Below are 17,294 nucleotides of genomic sequence, written 5' to 3'. Positions count from 1 at the left end.
GTATTAAATGATTAAATGAGTGCAACGAAATTCGCGAGATATTGCTATAAAATGATTGTATTGCACTAATGATTGTCCTATAAAAATAATGTTTTGAGAATTCGTCGGCGCTATTACGCCGAGGACAAACACGTGTGCAAGATGCAAAGCGATTCTTCATGCGTGTTGCGCAATAATTCTAATCGGTTCTTTTTCGTGGCAGAATCGCGGCGATAGGAGGATACTCTCGAGAGACACGGCTGCAGCCGAGTCCTTTACAGTGCACGTTATATGCAAGCGCAAAAATCGATAGGAGTCGTCGCAATATATTATCCGTTCCTTCCGTTATCCCGCGTGGAGAAAAATATCGCCGCCGGAAAGCTCGCCAATTTTCGATCGCGACTGCTCGATATTTAAAACTGCCTGCGTAACGGTATAAGAATAAAAGTACTGCGACGAGTAATACTTTTCATCTGTGTGCGGAGATTAATATTTTTTCACGAACGGATCCCCGCGCAACATTTGCTCTTTTTTTTTTTCTTTTATTTGCTCCACCGTCTCAAAGCCAGCTCGCTAACAAAAACTAGACGATAGAAAGAAAAACAGGGGAGAAGCTTTTCCTCGCTTGCATACCTGTTTATCCATTCGGCATTTATGATTTATACTTCAGGGAACGAAAAATTACCTGACAAACGTCTCTCTCGCTAACACCGCTACTGCTTTTATCGAGAAAAATCGCATTATATCAGAAGCTATCGGAAATTTTGCATACTTTAACGTTACCATGTATTTATGGCGATTTGTAGAGTTCTGTTTATTATAGCACAATATTATAATTTACACATAATTAATTAGGATTGAGTGTGATAATCGCGTGTGTCGTTTCATTTGTAGTGGATACCGGTGTTTACAAAGATCCATTGCAAGTAGCTGCTGATACGAGTATAAACTCCCGGAACTATCAGGATTTTGCATCCTAATCCGTAGGATAGAATGCCAATCAGCGTCTGCTCCGATACTAGAGGCGCTCCTAGATCATCCTGCAGACAATAATATCACGATGATTTTAATCACTGCAAGCTTTGCTCGCGTTAATTATTAAGAACCGAAATCTCGACGGATTACAGCAGAAGTTTCGGACGTGAAATATCGATTTCTCATTTGTTAAAGTTCTTTGTTTCGAAACACAATACTTCGTATTTCCCGGCACATTTTTTCCGTTTTACAATTTTTACAGCGATAACTTACAATAAAAAGTTTCGAGAATTATCTATGATTCTTTACAAAATGTTTATTAAATCTCAGTTTATTATTACATAAATTTATTGATATGATTTGGTAGGTAAATATATCGTATCCATACATGAAGAGGCTCTCTCCTGTTCCAGTTCTGTTATGGTCTTTGTTCACTGTCGCGTATAGTCACGTTGCGAAATAACGGGAATTTTTCTAGCGTGCGCGAGTCTCTTCGCATCTCGCTCGCGATGTTTCGGCGCCGCGTGGAAATTGCGTTCTCGAGTCAAGTGCCGTATTGTTCGCCGATCTGGTGCATCCGACACCTGAACCAGCCGTGCATGTACTCGCGGAAAGACTATTGACTCCATCGACGTAATTGTACACTCGTGGCCATGTACAATTGGAATTCGACTACTGCTGACTGCTCTTAATTTACGCGCCTCGTATTTTCCATCGACAATTGCTTCTCGTGAGATCATTATGCAGCTTGAATTATGTGGTTTCGTATACCGATACTCGAAATTACCTCGATACCCTCGACTAATTTTACTCGAGAACATCGTCTCCGTGGACGAACCGTCAGTAACTTTTATACTTTTATTTCTGATTGAAAGAGAACATTTTTCAATAATTCCGGCATCTCGCGTGATACTTTACCAGACTCATTGCGCCTGACACTCGGGAAACGCGTACCCGGCACGACGGCACGTAGATGATGTATATAGACTCGGTACGCGTGCCAAGTGTCGTGACGCGCCGCGACGAGGTCGAGGTGCCTCTCCTCGGCGTCGTCGACGCTCGTCGAGTTCGCTCTCTCTCGAGTGTCGCCCTCGATTGTCGCGGGTTTCGCGAGCGCGCGTATACACACACACGATCCCTTCACGGATCACCGCGTTCTCCAACCTCGTTGTGTTGTCTTGTTTTACCGTCGTCTTATGTTAATCTTACCTGACACGTTTCCGACGGGTGGGTCACATTAGCTGCGCACAGCATCTCCTTAGACAGCGGCTTGTAACTCGGCATCTTCGTCTCGCACGTACGTTGATTTATGATCTCCACAGCGGCCGCCGCGAGCTGAGCCCCGGTCGGTTCGGTCCCCTGGAAATTTGGCACGGCTCGCACGTTTTTACGACACGTTTCTCGTTATTGTAACCCCGCCGGGGCGGATCGGGGGTTGCTCGCGAACGTTTTGCGACGGTGTTTCGTAACGATTTACTTTGGTACCGACGTGACTTTGAATAACGTCGCGCGCGGGCGCCAACCACCGCTGCTGCGGCGGGAAGTTGTGGAAAGTTTGCATATCCGAGTACCGCGTTCGCTGTAAAAATCTCGTTCCTGACGCCACCGCGAAGAGAAGCGCGGCGGTACGACCGGTGAGTTATGCGTTCTCCAGGTGCCGTAACACCTGGACATTTCGTCGGGCGATAAAACGGCGCTTTTCTCGAGCAAACGATTGTTCGATTGTAAAAATTTGGAAATAAACCGAAACTGCGCGTGTTGCTCGATATTTACCGGAGTTTGCTTCCAGCTAGTCACGTTACAGCGCGTTTCAGGTTGAATTTCTTCGTCTTCCTTTGGAAGTCCAATAGGAAGTAACTTTTCTCCGAACTCTGCAGGAGTCTTTAGCTAACGATTTGACAAATGGAATAAGTTTACACACATGATAAATCAGTAAGACACACAAGTAGGATGTTTGTTTAGCGAACACAAAAATGTACGTACCTTTATCAACGCTATATCGTTGAAATGTACATACTTGTCGAAATTTTCATGCATCACGATATTACTTATTTCTAACACATCACCAGTGGAAAAATTGGCGGAGCGGACACGTACAGTCACCGTAGATAATTTCAGACTGTAAGAAACATTAGAGTAAAATATTAATTTTATAGAATATTAAAACTTAAGATTTATAATTGCAAAGGTATATAATAAAAATGAAAGATAATTAATTAATTGATTATTGTTGAGAAAAAGTCGACTTTTTAAATTTATGAATATTTTTGAATGAAATTAAAATAATAATTTCCGGGACATGTATGATGGCTTTGTATGTTATTATGTATTTTTCGCAATGCTACGTACTGGAAAACGCAGGATGCCGCAGTCATAATCCACGATTCGTGTATGAATGCGCCGCTGCAAATGTGTCGACCGGCAATCTGGATCGATACCTATATTCGAATAACGAATTCTATCTAAAATCCGATTTACTCGAAAATAATAGCGGCTTACAGTCACCCTGCTGTACTGACTACCGATTAAAACCACATGTGAATGGCGTATAGTTTTATTTGCCGCCGGAATGCACGATACTGTAAGCCGTCGCGTATAAAAAAAGAAGAAATAAATTTTTTTCTCTCACGTGGTATGGATAATCCTCGATGTCCACATATTGGTGCCTTTCAGTATTAACGGCTATAATCACAATTTATGCAAAACAATTTGGTCTAAAAATCGCGGATGTGAAAATGTAGTTAGTTTGATTCACTGTGTGCCAGGAGGACGCAGAAGAATAGAATAAATTTTTTCGACATTTTTTCACATCGATGGACAACAACTGATGACTTTCGTGTGAGCAGATTGTCTGGCGGTTCGTGAATAAAAAACCTATTTTTTTCCGACGAAGATAAACTTACAATATTGTGTTATCAGTATCTGAAATAAGCGTTATCGTAAGAATTTGAAAGACAGCCGCGCAATTAATTTGAGATTTATTGACACACTTAATTTAATTTGAGATGATATATTTGTGCCGAACTATATGGTACATACAATCATGCGATCTGTACATGATATCCTATCAATCGATCTCGATAATAGTGCAATCGTGTCAAGATAATCATAGCTAATTGAACTCCTCTTATCTCCTGCAGAGACGAGAATCTAATTCATCTACGTCAAATATATTTCATATAATTCTTAGTACTATCTTATCTTAATAGCTTGTTTATTTATTAAACTATTTAAGTTTGCTGAGTTACGTGGGGATTATATTTATAACAACATTGAAACTCATATTATTATTTAATATTTAGTTGCTAAAATTTTTCCAATTTATTTATTTTTTAACAGCATTTTATAACACATATTGCTTACACTATTTTTTAATGGCCAGAGCTATGTGATAGCTTGTTGTGATTATTTGGCGACCTACTTTTGAAATAACATTAAAAAATAATGTGAAACGTATTGTTCTCGAAATCTTACAACTGTGTCATGCAAATGCAATTTGTGTTTTTCATCGAGTATCAAAATTAAATTTGTCACGTCTGCAAATTAAAATTTCAGTAACAATGGACACGCAATTGTCAAATATTAAACACCGCTGATCCCTTTTATCCACGAGCGAAGGTTTGCGACGTTGGTGTAAACACCAGGATAAGTCGGTTTAGCACACCCGTATCCCCAGCTCACAATTCCGTAAAGGGTGCCATTGGCGACGAGTGGCCCGCCCGAATCACCTTGGCACGAATCCTTTTCGCCTTGTGTATAGCCAGCGCAAATCATCCTGTCGGTGATGATTCTGCGACTTTTGTGGTATCTTTTTTGACACGTTGCTCTGTCCACAATTGGAAGCGACACTCCCATTAACACGGGTGATATGTCTCCCCCTTGCTGGAATTCGGAAAAAAATGGAAATTTGCTCGCGGCCACAATCATACTTTTTGCTGTGCAGCTTTCACAATTTGAACTAATCGAACTTGACATGTGTAATTATCATCTTGGCAATCCTATTCAAATTATCAGCTTATAAGCTTATATATATAAGCTTATATATAAGCTTATTAAACCAATCAGATTTGATTAGACTAATTGGATCTATTAGTATTATCAAGATGGTCGTGTCATTATGTAAGGCATATAGCATACGATAGTTGTCACTTAGCATATCAGACACCGCGATCGCGAAGACGCGTTGAAGACGCGTCAATTATAAGATATCGATATCGTGGAATTGATAGGAGATACGCTGCAAACAAAAGTGCCGCTTTAGTTAAGCGGTGGATTGGAAAAGGAAACTCGGGGTCGAAGTAATTTAACAATGTAGCTGTAATATAATACTTCTGATACGATGTTGCAAACGAGATGTGGAGAGTATCGATTTTTCGATCGTATACTGCAACATGCAGCGATCGAAGCGCGGCTCGATTTCCGGCATGGGATACCGTACTCGCGAAATTTTCGAATCAGCCGGGAAATTTCGCTGTTATTTAGCCGCACCTGTTTTCCACAACGTTCAGATAATGAGTCTACTCCTCGTGTGAACTCACCTTCAACGCGCCCCATCCGGTAACGTTCACCATAACGCCATCCGCGAGCTCCTTTTCCGCCAGCTTCACTGGTTGCACCCTATCGTTAAATCTGATTTCGTCGACCTGAAATGAAATTTCTAGAGCGTGCGAGAGCTACCGATGTTGTTATTGTCAGCTGGCGCAGACCGTTAGCGAGGAGAGAAAGAGAGAGATGGCGAAAGACAGAGAAAGTTCAGTACTCATACTACGTACCTCGAGAAGAGCAATATCGTAATCATTCGTCAGATAATTGTTGTTGGGATGTCGAACGATCTTTTTAACTTGATAATGGACACCCGTGTGTGTGCTATTACTTCCTGCGTTAACACTGTAAAAGTAAGGCTGACTGGTCCTACAACGAAACGGGACGCGCACGCGTACCGATATATGAAAATACTGTAGTGATAACAACATGCTACGCGAGCCGCGCTGTGACAATATCGGCAGAACGTTTACGGGCAGATGCGCGACCGCAATAATGTTGCGGATGATCGCGCAAACGTGCCTACAATTTTCTAGCTCGTATTGCCACAACGCATCAATTGCATCGAGACGCATCGAACTTAAAGCGCTTATTTGCAGATAATCATAAATTATACTATTCAATTTATGATTAAAATTAATTTATTAATTATCCTTAATTGTGCATCTTTAATTGAAGAGTTTATAAGCTTTTTCATATGATTTTTGCGAGTTTTGTTTATTAAATTTTTATTATATTACATGCCTTATATAAAGTTCATCGAGAAATATCGTATATATTTGTAAATGCATTGGACGCTAGCTAGGGTCTATAAAAATTTAAAAATACCGATAAATTACATTACGAGAGATTAAAATAAAATTTACAGCTTTGTTTTTTACTCTTATTACAAATTTATTGCACTCTTATTCTGAGGAGTTATCGGAAAAGAAACACGATTCTGATAATGAACATTATGATTATGTTTGATAAGTACACATTTAGTTATAATTAACATTTCAAAGATATAAGAACAAAGATTATTATCTGCAAAATTTTACGAATATTTAGCTTCTGATTTGGAATCAAATAATGCGATATATAGAGTGTCTCAAATCAACCATAATACTCATTAATAGCATATTCATGAAGTTTCTCATAGAGTAAAAATATAAAAATCAATATACGAAGTGTCTGAGCACGTAAATTTTTGACAATCTGATTTTTCAATTTTAAACACTTTACATTTAAAAGTTACTGTAACCTCGATATTGCGGTATAAAGATTTTTGTTTCTGAATAACTCTATGAATCTGCTATTAATGGATGATGCGCTTGGTCTGGGAAACCCTATATAAGAGAATCATATACCTCATGCAATGAGCCGCGGTGAGAATCCATTTGTTACTTATGATAACGGCCCCGCAAGAATGCCATAAACTTTCGTGGAGGCTCAATTGATAAGGATGCTGCCTTATGTCAGCTACGGTACCTCCTACGATCCGAGCGTCCAGAAGGGAAGCCGGTCGCACCAGGAAGGATACTGTAATATTAAATCTCATGGTAGAATTTGTCTTCGGTCGCTTCAGCAAAAAAGTTGGCCCCAGAATGCGGCCAGATACGTAAATCACGCGAGGATTCGGTCGACTTTATTACGCGTAACTCTGTCGCTCTTTAAACTTTCCTCTATAAAATAGAACGCGTTAAGGATAATAAAATATAGCTGAAGAAGCTCCGCTGTAATTTGTACTGATTTACTTTATCACGCGTTATTATTCATCGCAAATCTAAATGTCAGATAGTCAGATTGCTTATATCATGCTAGACGAGTTGATTTACAGACATAAGGTTTAGTAAATAAATTTGCAAACGACAACAGGGTAAACGTTCCACGGTATAAATAACAAATAAGAATTATCGATCTTTTTTACTCACCGAAACCTCCGACGAGCAAGAGGCAGGAAACGAAGCGCCGTAACATCTTGCTAGTGTGCAGACAAGTATTGTGTAAATTCACTGGCTTTTATATTAGAGTCGTGATTCTCAGATCTGATTTATGATCGAAAAATTCTTATCTCGTGACAACGCAACGCGTTTTGCTTTCACAAAAGTATCATGTAGAAAACGAATAAAAATGGAACTATTCTCGTCATAAAGTCATAATAATACTATAAGATAAGATAAATATTCATATTCATGACTTTTAATATGACAATAAAGTTCAAACAAGACATTTTTTATATAACTTTTATTTTATTTTATTCTTTTATGCATGCAAATATTTCATAATACGTTTTTCTATATAACGAAACGAATAAATTTTTCTATATCACGACGTCATTGAGAAGTAGGACACATAAAAAAGCTTGAGACTCTTCTTCAATATTATTGTTATTCTTGAGCATTATATTCTTAGTATCAGTCATGTTGGTAATATCGTTATCGGTATCCAATTATAGATTGTCTTTTACTCATCAATTTTTTCTTTCATTAATTATTTCGTAATGTGCGATTTTAGCAATCTGGATAGTACAATGTTTAAATATAAGTATGGATTTGCTGGTCAGGAAAGTTTGCGAAAATGCTTGATCGAATCGATAAAGTTATTTTACCTTACAAAAAGATGTGAGACACATCGGAGATGTTTTATAATTTTTTGTCAAAGCAAAATGTAGGCCATAAAAGTAGCGGATAAAAACCAACGTACTCATTTTGATAAGGAATTTGCTTCGTTTATCGCGTTTTATTACTCCGAGTGTATCCCGAGGTATATTTTTTTAAATGTCACATTTATTTATTTTTTTTTTTTTTTTTTTTGTTGGTGATGCTTTATGTAAATTTATCTTTTAGTATATATTTGTTAAACATATTTATTATACGTATTTCTTACATTATCTTTTTATGCTTCTTTTCATTTGGCACATTTATTTAAATATTTTTTTCAAGTATTACTTGAAAACTCAACAAGGAAACTGCATTCAAGAAAATCGTTTATGTTCGATAATTCTCGTTATTGAAATTCTGCACATATTATTGGTTCATAACTAATTAATTGAAAATTCGCGATTGAGATAAATTTCAATTAAAGCTTGCCCTTCTATTATCTTTCATATTTCAACAAGCATTCGGAATTCGAGCACATGGACGATGGCGGTTTTCAATACACCGGTTAATGAAATTCTATTAATTCCATAGGTCCATTGAACGGGAAATGAATCATTTTCATATCTATCTGCATCGATGGGGATTTTGATAATCGTCTATCTATGTGATTTGTCCGAGACAAACTCTGATATCGGTCACGATACAAATATCTGTCATCTCGATCTTATCTACCCGATTTATATAAATCCGATTTATAATAAATACGGAAGTTAATGAAATTCAAGCTTCAAGCATCTGACTGTTGAGGAGTTTTATATAATAATTTTTTCTTCCGAAAACATTTGTCAATCTTTTTACATACTCTATTCCAAAATTATAAAAAAAGACACGTATTACTTTAGTGTTCTTTTTGACTCAGCTCTGTTTTTAAAAATTATTTATATTACATCTATATTATAGTTTTAAGTCACGTCTTTTAGTTTCTTCTTCTTTGAAAATTGACTGATGATTAAAGCTCGGACTTTCTGTCGTACCTCCCAATATTGCCTTAGGATATAGCTGGTGTCTACTTATACGCGATATTTCGAGGATTGTTACGAGGGGTAAAAGAGTGCCGCGTCAGACTGCGCACTTGCCGACATCGGCAGGGACTGCTGTCTGGCGATTAACATATAAATCAAACCTCCGACCGGCAGACCGGCTCCACCTTCTCGCGCTCGAATTCGCCTTCCGGATTCCCCTGTTATCCGCGCCGGATGCGTGTGCACCGTCAGCCATCTTGTGTGTGCTCTTTCTCTCTTTTTTCTCTTTTACTCACTCATTCTCTTTTTTATCGAAGACATACTGAGAAAATGTTCGGATGCCGAGAGGCTAAAAATTATCGAGAATGCATTTTCCGCTAACAATAGTAATAAGCGTAGTGCTGGATAGAATAAGCGATGTGTCAGAATGATAGCGTACATTTGTCGTGAATTAAGTGCCTGTTTCAAACCGCTCTTTCGAATCGAGTTTAATCTCGCTAATATGAAAAACGCGATCCTAGATGACGCAATTTTTGTCCAATCTTCTAAATTAATCGTTCATCACGATGATTTATTAATTTTAAATTCTTGCACGCGGTGAGACACGCAACACAGTCCAATATGTTTTCGAGTACTCCGACCTGATTCTACTCGGCGAGAAGACCACTAGCGTAATTTGAGCGGAAGGGAACTAACGTCCTTGCCTTGCCGCTACGTCTCGTTCCGAAGCCATGATGGGTGGCCGAGGTGGGACGAGTCTTGGGTGCCGTAAGTCTGTCACGGTAGGACTAACGAGTCCCATCCTGAGAGGATTCTCGGTCTGGACATCCGTACCGTAACACGGGTACTTTCTCCTACGCCTCACCATCCTATTCTTTCTGCTTTCTCCTTTCCTTTACTCGACGTCGCGCGCACGTCTAAGGCGATTACTGCACACCGGGGACGCACGTTGCAACGGCGTATGCAATTTCCACACTCTCACCGGTCGCAATTTATCAGCGGCGAAAGTCGACCGTAAATGCACACGAGAAGGCGGAAGATCGAGAAACGAGAAGGTCGTATCCCGTCGAGGACATGCATCTTGTTGCTTCTTCATATCGAAATATCGAAGAGGAACGTGAACTGGTCGAAGATATTTTTTCGCGAGATGTAGTTGTTGCGTTTTAGTAGCGTGTGCAAGTGCTGTCTGATAGAAATAATATTATGAAATATCCAAAAAAAACCGGATGACGCGAGAGATGGACGAATTGAGATAAATGTCTGGGTAGCACATTTTTGATTACGCGACTGAATTCTGCACAATTTCGCTAATTCGACTTACGCGTGAAATTATTGTGCGACTGTGGTGCGATGTTTATTTTATTTAAGAGAATTTAGCACCGACGCAACAATTGTCGTTTCGCGATGGCGCAACGGTGTGCGAGATCAGCGCGTAGCAATTAACAATCAGCGATTTTGATAACGAGCTACGGCGTAACTCGAATTAGCGCTAATCGAGTAATTCCGCACTCCGTAGGAATGCACTTTCCGTGCCTATGTACCTTTGCTTTCCCCCTCCCTCCCTAACCCCCTCGTTGCCTAGCCGCTTTAAAGCCACACCTGTACGTACGTACGTCAGCCACATAATTGGCTTTCGCGATCGTGCCGAAGTACTTGAAGGCGCGAGGATTACCGGGGAACCTGATTGCGCGAGAGCTTTGTACGGCAATTTGGATTTTCCGTCGTTCCCCAATCTTCCTCTTTGCTACCTTTCCCGTGTCTACGAAGCTCGCGCGTTTTACCCTGCGAATGGATAGAGACGCGTTCGAATTAGATATTCGAGTTAGAAATAGATTTGGCATTTTTAGATGCAATTTTCTCTAAAATCGATATATTATACCATTCTAATTTATTTATACTTCATGCTCTGTTATTTGTAACGTTCTTTTGTTATCTCTATGAAAGAGATTTTTGAGCCGATAGCGGAATAACGTTGCTTTCGTATTCGCATCGCCGGAGATCTATTGTAATTCGACTATTGTTGCAACTACAACTCGATAAAGCGTGCCGAGGTGGAGCACGGGCTCGTTAGTGCGATCTGTACGAAAACACAGTTGGAACGACTGCGGCGAATGGTCGACAGAAGGCGCGGGAAAGATGATACGGCCCGCAACGCGACCATTAGACGATTAGGAAAGAGCATAGGTCGCCCGAACGAGGGTGAACGCCGGGTTAGACGGCGGGTCGCGCGGGAAGCGCGGCGCGGAGCCGGAGTTGTAATTATACCTGCATGCATCGTTCCTACGTGCATTATAAATGGCCGTGCATTATGAATGAACCGCCGGACGAACCCGCCGGATTATCCTCCCGAAAGAATGGTTCCGCTATTTCACCTAAATCATACCCACCGGCGTCGTTTTGCACCACTGGCGGTATTCTCGAACTCGGGCGGGGTAATTTCCGCATCGGTGAGCGAATGCGGGTAATAAGCGGCCGCGACATTTTCCAAGGCGCCGACATTCTTTACACTATTGCCGTACTGTTCGTTGGGTTTTTCGGTCAAAGTAACAGATCTCGGCAAAGAAAGCTTTGAGAGGAGTCTTGGTGAATCATGGCGGAACATCATGAAACAAAATGTATTTTAAATTACGCTTCTTTTCGGTATGTATGTTTAAGCAAAAAGTACACAACTGCTTTGTCTTTTCCGCGCCAATGCCAACGCAAATTAACTCACAATTGTACATGATGATACGTGCCACGCGTCGGAAAGTTCGTCGGCGGTGATGGACGTATTATTCTGTAGCGTTTTACCGCTCGTATAACATTTTAAATCTTAATGGAGTGCGCTGAAGGCACGTAAAGCGTAACGGGCGAGCAATGAATTAATTACGTGGGTTAGTCGTTCGCACTCTGAGATAGAATCGTGCGAGAGAAATTCGCGAGCTCGATTTAATATTTCACTCGGAGCCGCGGGGCGCGAATTCCTCGCAAAACGTCCGCGCGAAGCCGAAATGTACGCCCTGCGTCGCTCTGTGTAATATCGCGTAATATTATTTGTAATAAAATTTAATTAACCCCAGAGCTGCGGCGGCCATTAGCGCCCGTGACTCCTGCATAATACGGCCCACTAAATTACGGTTGATGCAGCGCGCCACGCGACGCTCGTTTTCTGTCCACGATAATGTTGCGGAATTGGACACGCCGACACCATCGGCGATCAACATCGCAGCAACGTGAACAAGCATGCTGCGACTGCCGCCGTCGCGGTCCCGTTGCATTTTTCAAACTTTGCCAGTGAAATTTCGAACTACGACAGCTCCCCGTAGTCGTCGGTAGCGCGAGCGAGCGCGATATATCAATCCGCGTAGCGCGTGTACGCGTCGGTGATGAAACGGCAGGGCGGATCGTATAAAAATATTGGGTGCAAACCAATTTGGTGATGACGCAACTCCACAAACTGCCACTGGTGACCTATTTCAACGTTGTGCAAGAAATAAAATCGCGCTGAATAAATCTAAACTGGCAAAAAATAAATAAAAGATAATATTTTAAAATATTATGCAAGATATTCTGGAAATTTTAATCTTAATTTCAAAAATATAATTTTAATATGAAGCCTACGGTATTTAAAAATTAATTTTATTAAAGTTACTGCGGTTTTTGGTTTTATATACGTGTTTTATATATCTGATGTAATGAAATGTTTCATGTCATCTACTTGCGATTGTCGATCTTGCGTCGATACATACGTGTAATAAAATGTTTTATCGAACAATGTTTCAGCTGGTAACTTGAAGCGATAACTCTCGACGAGCCCACCGGATGCATAACTTCTCTAACGCGCCGCGATGGAACGCGTCCTGCGGTCGGGTCACCTGTTAAGCACAATGCTTAATCGGGCTTCGTAAGTGATTAGGAAACTCCGAGAGGGAAACCGCCGAAATAATTAACATCCGCGTCTCGACGCGCGTCGACGATGTTAGAAACGCTAAACGGCTAACATTATCGAGCGAGTAGATGGAAAACGGATCCGCGATTCAGCATTAACACGCGGAACCTCGAATTTGCCTCCCCCTCCGTCGCCCTATCAACGCCCCCGAGCAATTTCATCTGCACGTGAGATATCGCGGTCTGTGGTCCAGATCTTAACACATAATTTCTCCGCGAGAGTCTGTTCGAGGTTGTTACGCGTGATAGCGCTCGAGAGCCGCGCCGTTCGAATACACGTTGAATTCTCTCGATTTGATCCGTTCCGTTCGTCTCGATTCGCTTGCTTGAGGTCAGGATTAATTGGACTCGGTCAGGATCGGATTTCGCGGGTCGTATCAAACGTTTCCGCTGTAAGGGTATTACCCTCGATGAATGCCACCGAGCGGTGAGTGCCGCCACTTGAGATTCTTTCGATGATATTCGAGTACCGTAATCACAAAAATTGGAGCAAAGCATTTATCACGTTGGTTAATTCAATTTAGCAAGAGAGCAAGTGCTCACGTGAAATTTAATATCGCGAAAGCAAAGGTATAATTAAGACTGGTGTAATCGCGAGAGTGATTTTGACGCGATATTTAAAAGACCGGCGGCCGTCCTTCATATTGCGCGAGCACGTTTCGCACACACGAACCGGACGTTTGCGCGCTCAAAGGGTTTTAAGTTAAGGTCTCTTTCAACTTTACTCATGCTCCGGGCATTTATTTCTACAAAGAGGATAATCCGCTGGATTCCAGTCGGTTATTGCCAACTGCGCGCGAAATTTACGGTAATCCCCTCGTTGACACTAGGGTCTCGTTCTTAACACCAATTTAATGCTACCTCTTTTATCGTTACCCGCCATATAAATCCACGGACCTATAAATTATGCTCTTTTGATATTTTGTTGCGGTTGTTCGAAGAAATTGGAGATGACGGATCCAATATAGCAGACAAAAATGCAAAAATATCGTTGGATTTGCATGAAAATTGCTGGGCGGAAGTTTATGTCCAATGGCAAAAGGGTTAAACGGGATGAAAATCGCGATTCTGATTGCACATGCAAATACGTCCATCATTCGAATACAGTCATTATAAAGGCGGAAAGACGTTGCATATGGATCGGAATCATCGTACCAATTTCCGATACCAAATACCGCTCCGCCGAACGCGGCGCAGGAGGGATATGAAAACGTGAGTAATGGCTGTTGAATGATTTTCGCAACGGTCGTTAGTACGCCGTTTTTCTCTTTCATTATTATTTTATATATCTTTCTATCCACTGTTATTCCATGGAGATGCAATTTTTAGCGAAGCGCCGTTCTATCGGCTCATAGGTTTTATTTCGAAGGAGCGGAACGAGATTCGATCCGTCCGCTGGCGGATAGAATTTCGGATTTACGATTCGTCCAATTCTACTTAAGAAGTTTAAAACTCACTCAGTCATGATATTTTGCGCTGCATTTACACTATTTATCAACTCTATCGTTTAATGTCGAGGGGTTCCGTTTGGGTGGTTGAAAGATTGTGATCAACTCGATGTTGTAAATACAGTTTTTGGGTGATCAAGATACCGCCAATACACCAGGGGATAGCGCTATAATGCTAAGCGAACGGTCGCTAACGGGTAACACCGGTAGTCGGTGTTCCTATCTAACGTTGCCTAATACGAGGACGAGTCTAATCCCGTCTGATCTTGAATAATCTGAACTAATCTCGTGCAATCTAACGGCAGCTTTCGGCGCCGGGTACGAGCGCCGGTGGAATAGGTCCGTTTTCAATTAGAGGGAACATTTTGCTGATGGCGCCTCTCCCTCTGCCGCCCGGCGGCTGGGATGTCTGCCGAAACTTCGTATAGATACGGAAGCGGAAGGAAGGTTTACGGATACGGATGCCACTGGGAATCTGTCAGTATGAGCAATCCCCCATAGATAATCGCCGGATTATGCAACCGGATTAGGATTTCCTACAATGCGCGCGCGTGAATTTTCTTACGGACTCGTGTCTTAATTAAATGTTAAGCGCGATCACAGTCGAGGGATCTCGCGCAATCTCTCACTTTAATGGAATTTACCACGTATTTTCAATGTTCTCTCCGGCTTTGTCGAAAATAAACGTGAATCAAACAAAGTCGGGGTCTCGCGAAAAAGCTATGTCCATTTGGAAATTGCCGTTCATCAATTGAATCCTTGTCGAGAATAGAACCGCCGAGATCGAAATGGAATGTCAACTTGACGTTTCGACATACACTACGTGCATTGTTTGAGTAAGTTTTTGTACGCCCCGAACGGAAGTCGTTCCTGATTGCTGACAGTACAATACGGCTGCATATACTACTCTTTTCCTCAATTCGCCACACATTTCCGCAACATTACCGCTGTACACATACACTTTCACCTGAATACGATCAATTCCGCCGTTTCTCACATAACAATTTATTATACCTATCTAATCTAGATTTATGTATTCGAAAGGAGAGGAATATGAATCGAGCTATTGGATAATATTTATAATATAGAATTTTCTGGAAAATTTTGACAAACCAGTCAGCGTTAAAATTAAATTATATATATTTTACGATAGAACATCAATAACAGTGTTGTTCTACGATGAATCATTCGTTTTGTTACAATCTTTTTCTGATTCTTACGATAAGTTTATTATTAAGAAGCGCAATATTATAAGACGCTTTAAAAGTGACGTAAAGATAATTATAAAGTTCCATCCTTTTAAAAGACGTTGCTTTACGGGACGACAAAATTCCAGATAATTTAAGTACGTATAAAATAACTGATTAAACAATATTATACGCGAAATAAGCGTTAAACAAATTACATTCAAAAATGTGTTACTTAACAGAAAATAATTATTTATGGCATAATTTTTCTTTCTTTGTATCTTTCTTCAAAATTATAATAGAAAAATTGATTTCTATTTGCGTTAAGAAATTTGTTTTCATGTACGCGGTTTAAAAATTTAATTATATTGCAATAAAACGATGAGCACAAAATCTCATTTTCCATATATCTGCGTATTATGTTTCAACAAAGACAATTGCTTCGCTCCAATGTTACGCGGTGTCATTGCGCGTAAGATAACACTTGAATTCTCCCCGTTTATCTTCTAATCTCAAAAGCTACGCAGATAATCCGATTAAGTATTGCGCTATTCCGCTCTCTGCGAGCTCGAAACGCGTCAGTTTTTTTTTTCACGGTTATCTCAAACAACCCCGCGAACGTTCGACAGTTAACTCGAATCGCGAATACAATGGTCGACAGTAAAAAGTGTATATAGCGGAGCTTCGCGCCGGGTGTGGGATGAAAATGCTAACGATCGGGCGGTTTCACGGCGCATTCCGACGCGGCTTCATGGCGCCAGGTTGCGGTTCGTGGGGTACGTTTTATCGTGTTACCGCGGTTGCATCGCGTGTCATAGGTGTCGACTTCGAGTGCATCGGGATGTTCGAGTGCACCGTAAAGAGATATCGAGGACACGTGGCTTGAATATTCAGGGTGATGCAAAAATATCGCGCCCATCGTATCTTCAAAATAGATTTTTAACGGCAAAAATGTAAACAGATGCATTACTTATTACAGTTTTTAAAATTCGAATATTAAATGTTTGATTCATCGTTTCCGAAACTTTATTTCGGTTTCTAATTAAAAAATGATTAAAATCTCGATATTTTCGCTAATAAAAGATCGATAAATCTAGTTTTAAGATATTATTTGAATTTTTTCTAGGATATCCTGTACTTATACCGAAATAAACGATTCCAGCTACAAATAAGAATTCGCTCCAGTTACTCATAATTTCCGGAAACAGAGTTCATTCTATTTTCAATCTTTGTAATCGTATTTATCAGACCGTTTTGACGTGAAGAGAGGCGTTATGTATCTTGCAAAATCTTTTTCTACAGAATTTCGCACGTCAAGAAACACGACAAAGGTTTTTGCATTCTACGTCTATGCACTGGCTGATGTAACTTACCGTTTAAGCCCGAGGTATAAACCGTTTCTCCGGCTTTTCTCGCGATCGTTTCGGTTTAGTAAAGTTTGTTTACGACCATCGTATCTCGTTATGGAAGATCGCGAAGGATGCGCGCGAGAATCCGTAGTCGTCGTCGTCGTCGCTGTCGCCGTCGTCGTCGATGTCGCTGTTATCGTCGTTATCGCTTCTTGTTGGACCAACGTACGGATGCACTATCCTGGCTGTTGTAAAGGATTACCGCGCGCGAGAGAGCGGAAGA

At 40.7% G+C, this 17,294-nt stretch overlaps 3 protein-coding genes and 1 pseudogene across 3 annotated transcripts in view; 1 reads left to right on the top strand and 3 right to left on the bottom strand.

Moving 5' to 3' along the window:
• LOC105670042 (dipeptidase 1) overlaps positions 1-17,294 on the top strand; it is a 126,965-nt gene that overhangs the window by 54,604 nt on the left and 55,067 nt on the right. The gene's annotated exons all lie outside the window — the stretch shown is intronic.
• Positions 864-4,012, bottom strand: LOC105669960 (trypsin-1-like). Its single transcript, XM_067359609.1, has 7 exons — positions 3,994-4,012; positions 3,584-3,636; positions 3,304-3,392; positions 2,938-3,073; positions 2,728-2,841; positions 2,164-2,313; positions 864-1,019 (listed from the first exon to the last, which is right to left on the bottom strand). Exons 1-7 carry the CDS (start codon positions 4,010-4,012, stop codon positions 864-866), a joined length of 717 nt encoding a protein of 238 aa, XP_067215710.1.
• Positions 3,956-7,649, bottom strand: LOC137000969 (trypsin-4-like). Its single transcript, XM_067358638.1, has 5 exons — positions 7,410-7,649; positions 6,846-7,017; positions 5,727-5,865; positions 5,493-5,597; positions 3,956-4,836 (listed from the first exon to the last, which is right to left on the bottom strand). The coding sequence occupies exons 1-5, from the start codon at positions 7,453-7,455 to the stop codon at positions 4,537-4,539; spliced, it is 762 nt and encodes a 253-aa protein (XP_067214739.1). The 5' UTR covers positions 7,456-7,649; the 3' UTR covers positions 3,956-4,536.
• Positions 9,421-11,230, bottom strand: LOC137000970 (uncharacterized; annotated as a pseudogene).

This window comes from Linepithema humile, chromosome 7, assembly GCF_040581485.1.
Source record: "Linepithema humile isolate Giens D197 chromosome 7, Lhum_UNIL_v1.0, whole genome shotgun sequence".
Classification (NCBI taxonomy): domain Eukaryota; kingdom Metazoa; phylum Arthropoda; class Insecta; order Hymenoptera; family Formicidae; genus Linepithema; species Linepithema humile.
The sequence above is the reverse complement of the archived record's forward strand: the minus strand, read 5'-3'. Positions and strand labels throughout refer to the sequence as shown.

Bases quoted from the DNA above. Each gene is read 5' to 3' on its own strand.
- LOC105669960 (XM_067359609.1), bottom strand. The intron at 3,074-3,303 runs GTACGTAGCATT...TGTTTCTTACAG, and splicing joins GCGGCATCCTGCGTTTTCCA to TCTGAAATTATCTACGGTGA. The intron at 2,842-2,937 runs GTACGTACATTT...TCAAATCGTTAG, and splicing joins ACGATATAGCGTTGATAAAG to CTAAAGACTCCTGCAGAGTT.
- LOC137000969 (XM_067358638.1), bottom strand. From the start codon at position 7,455: ATGTTACGGCGCTTCGTTTCCTGCCTCTTGCTCGTCGGAGGTTTCG. The intron at 5,866-6,845 runs GTATATGATTCT...GTTTCGTTGTAG, and splicing joins ACCGCGGCTCATTGCATGAG to GACCAGTCAGCCTTACTTTT. The intron at 5,598-5,726 runs GTACGTAGTATG...ATTTCATTTCAG, and splicing joins ACGATATTGCTCTTCTCGAG to GTCGACGAAATCAGATTTAA.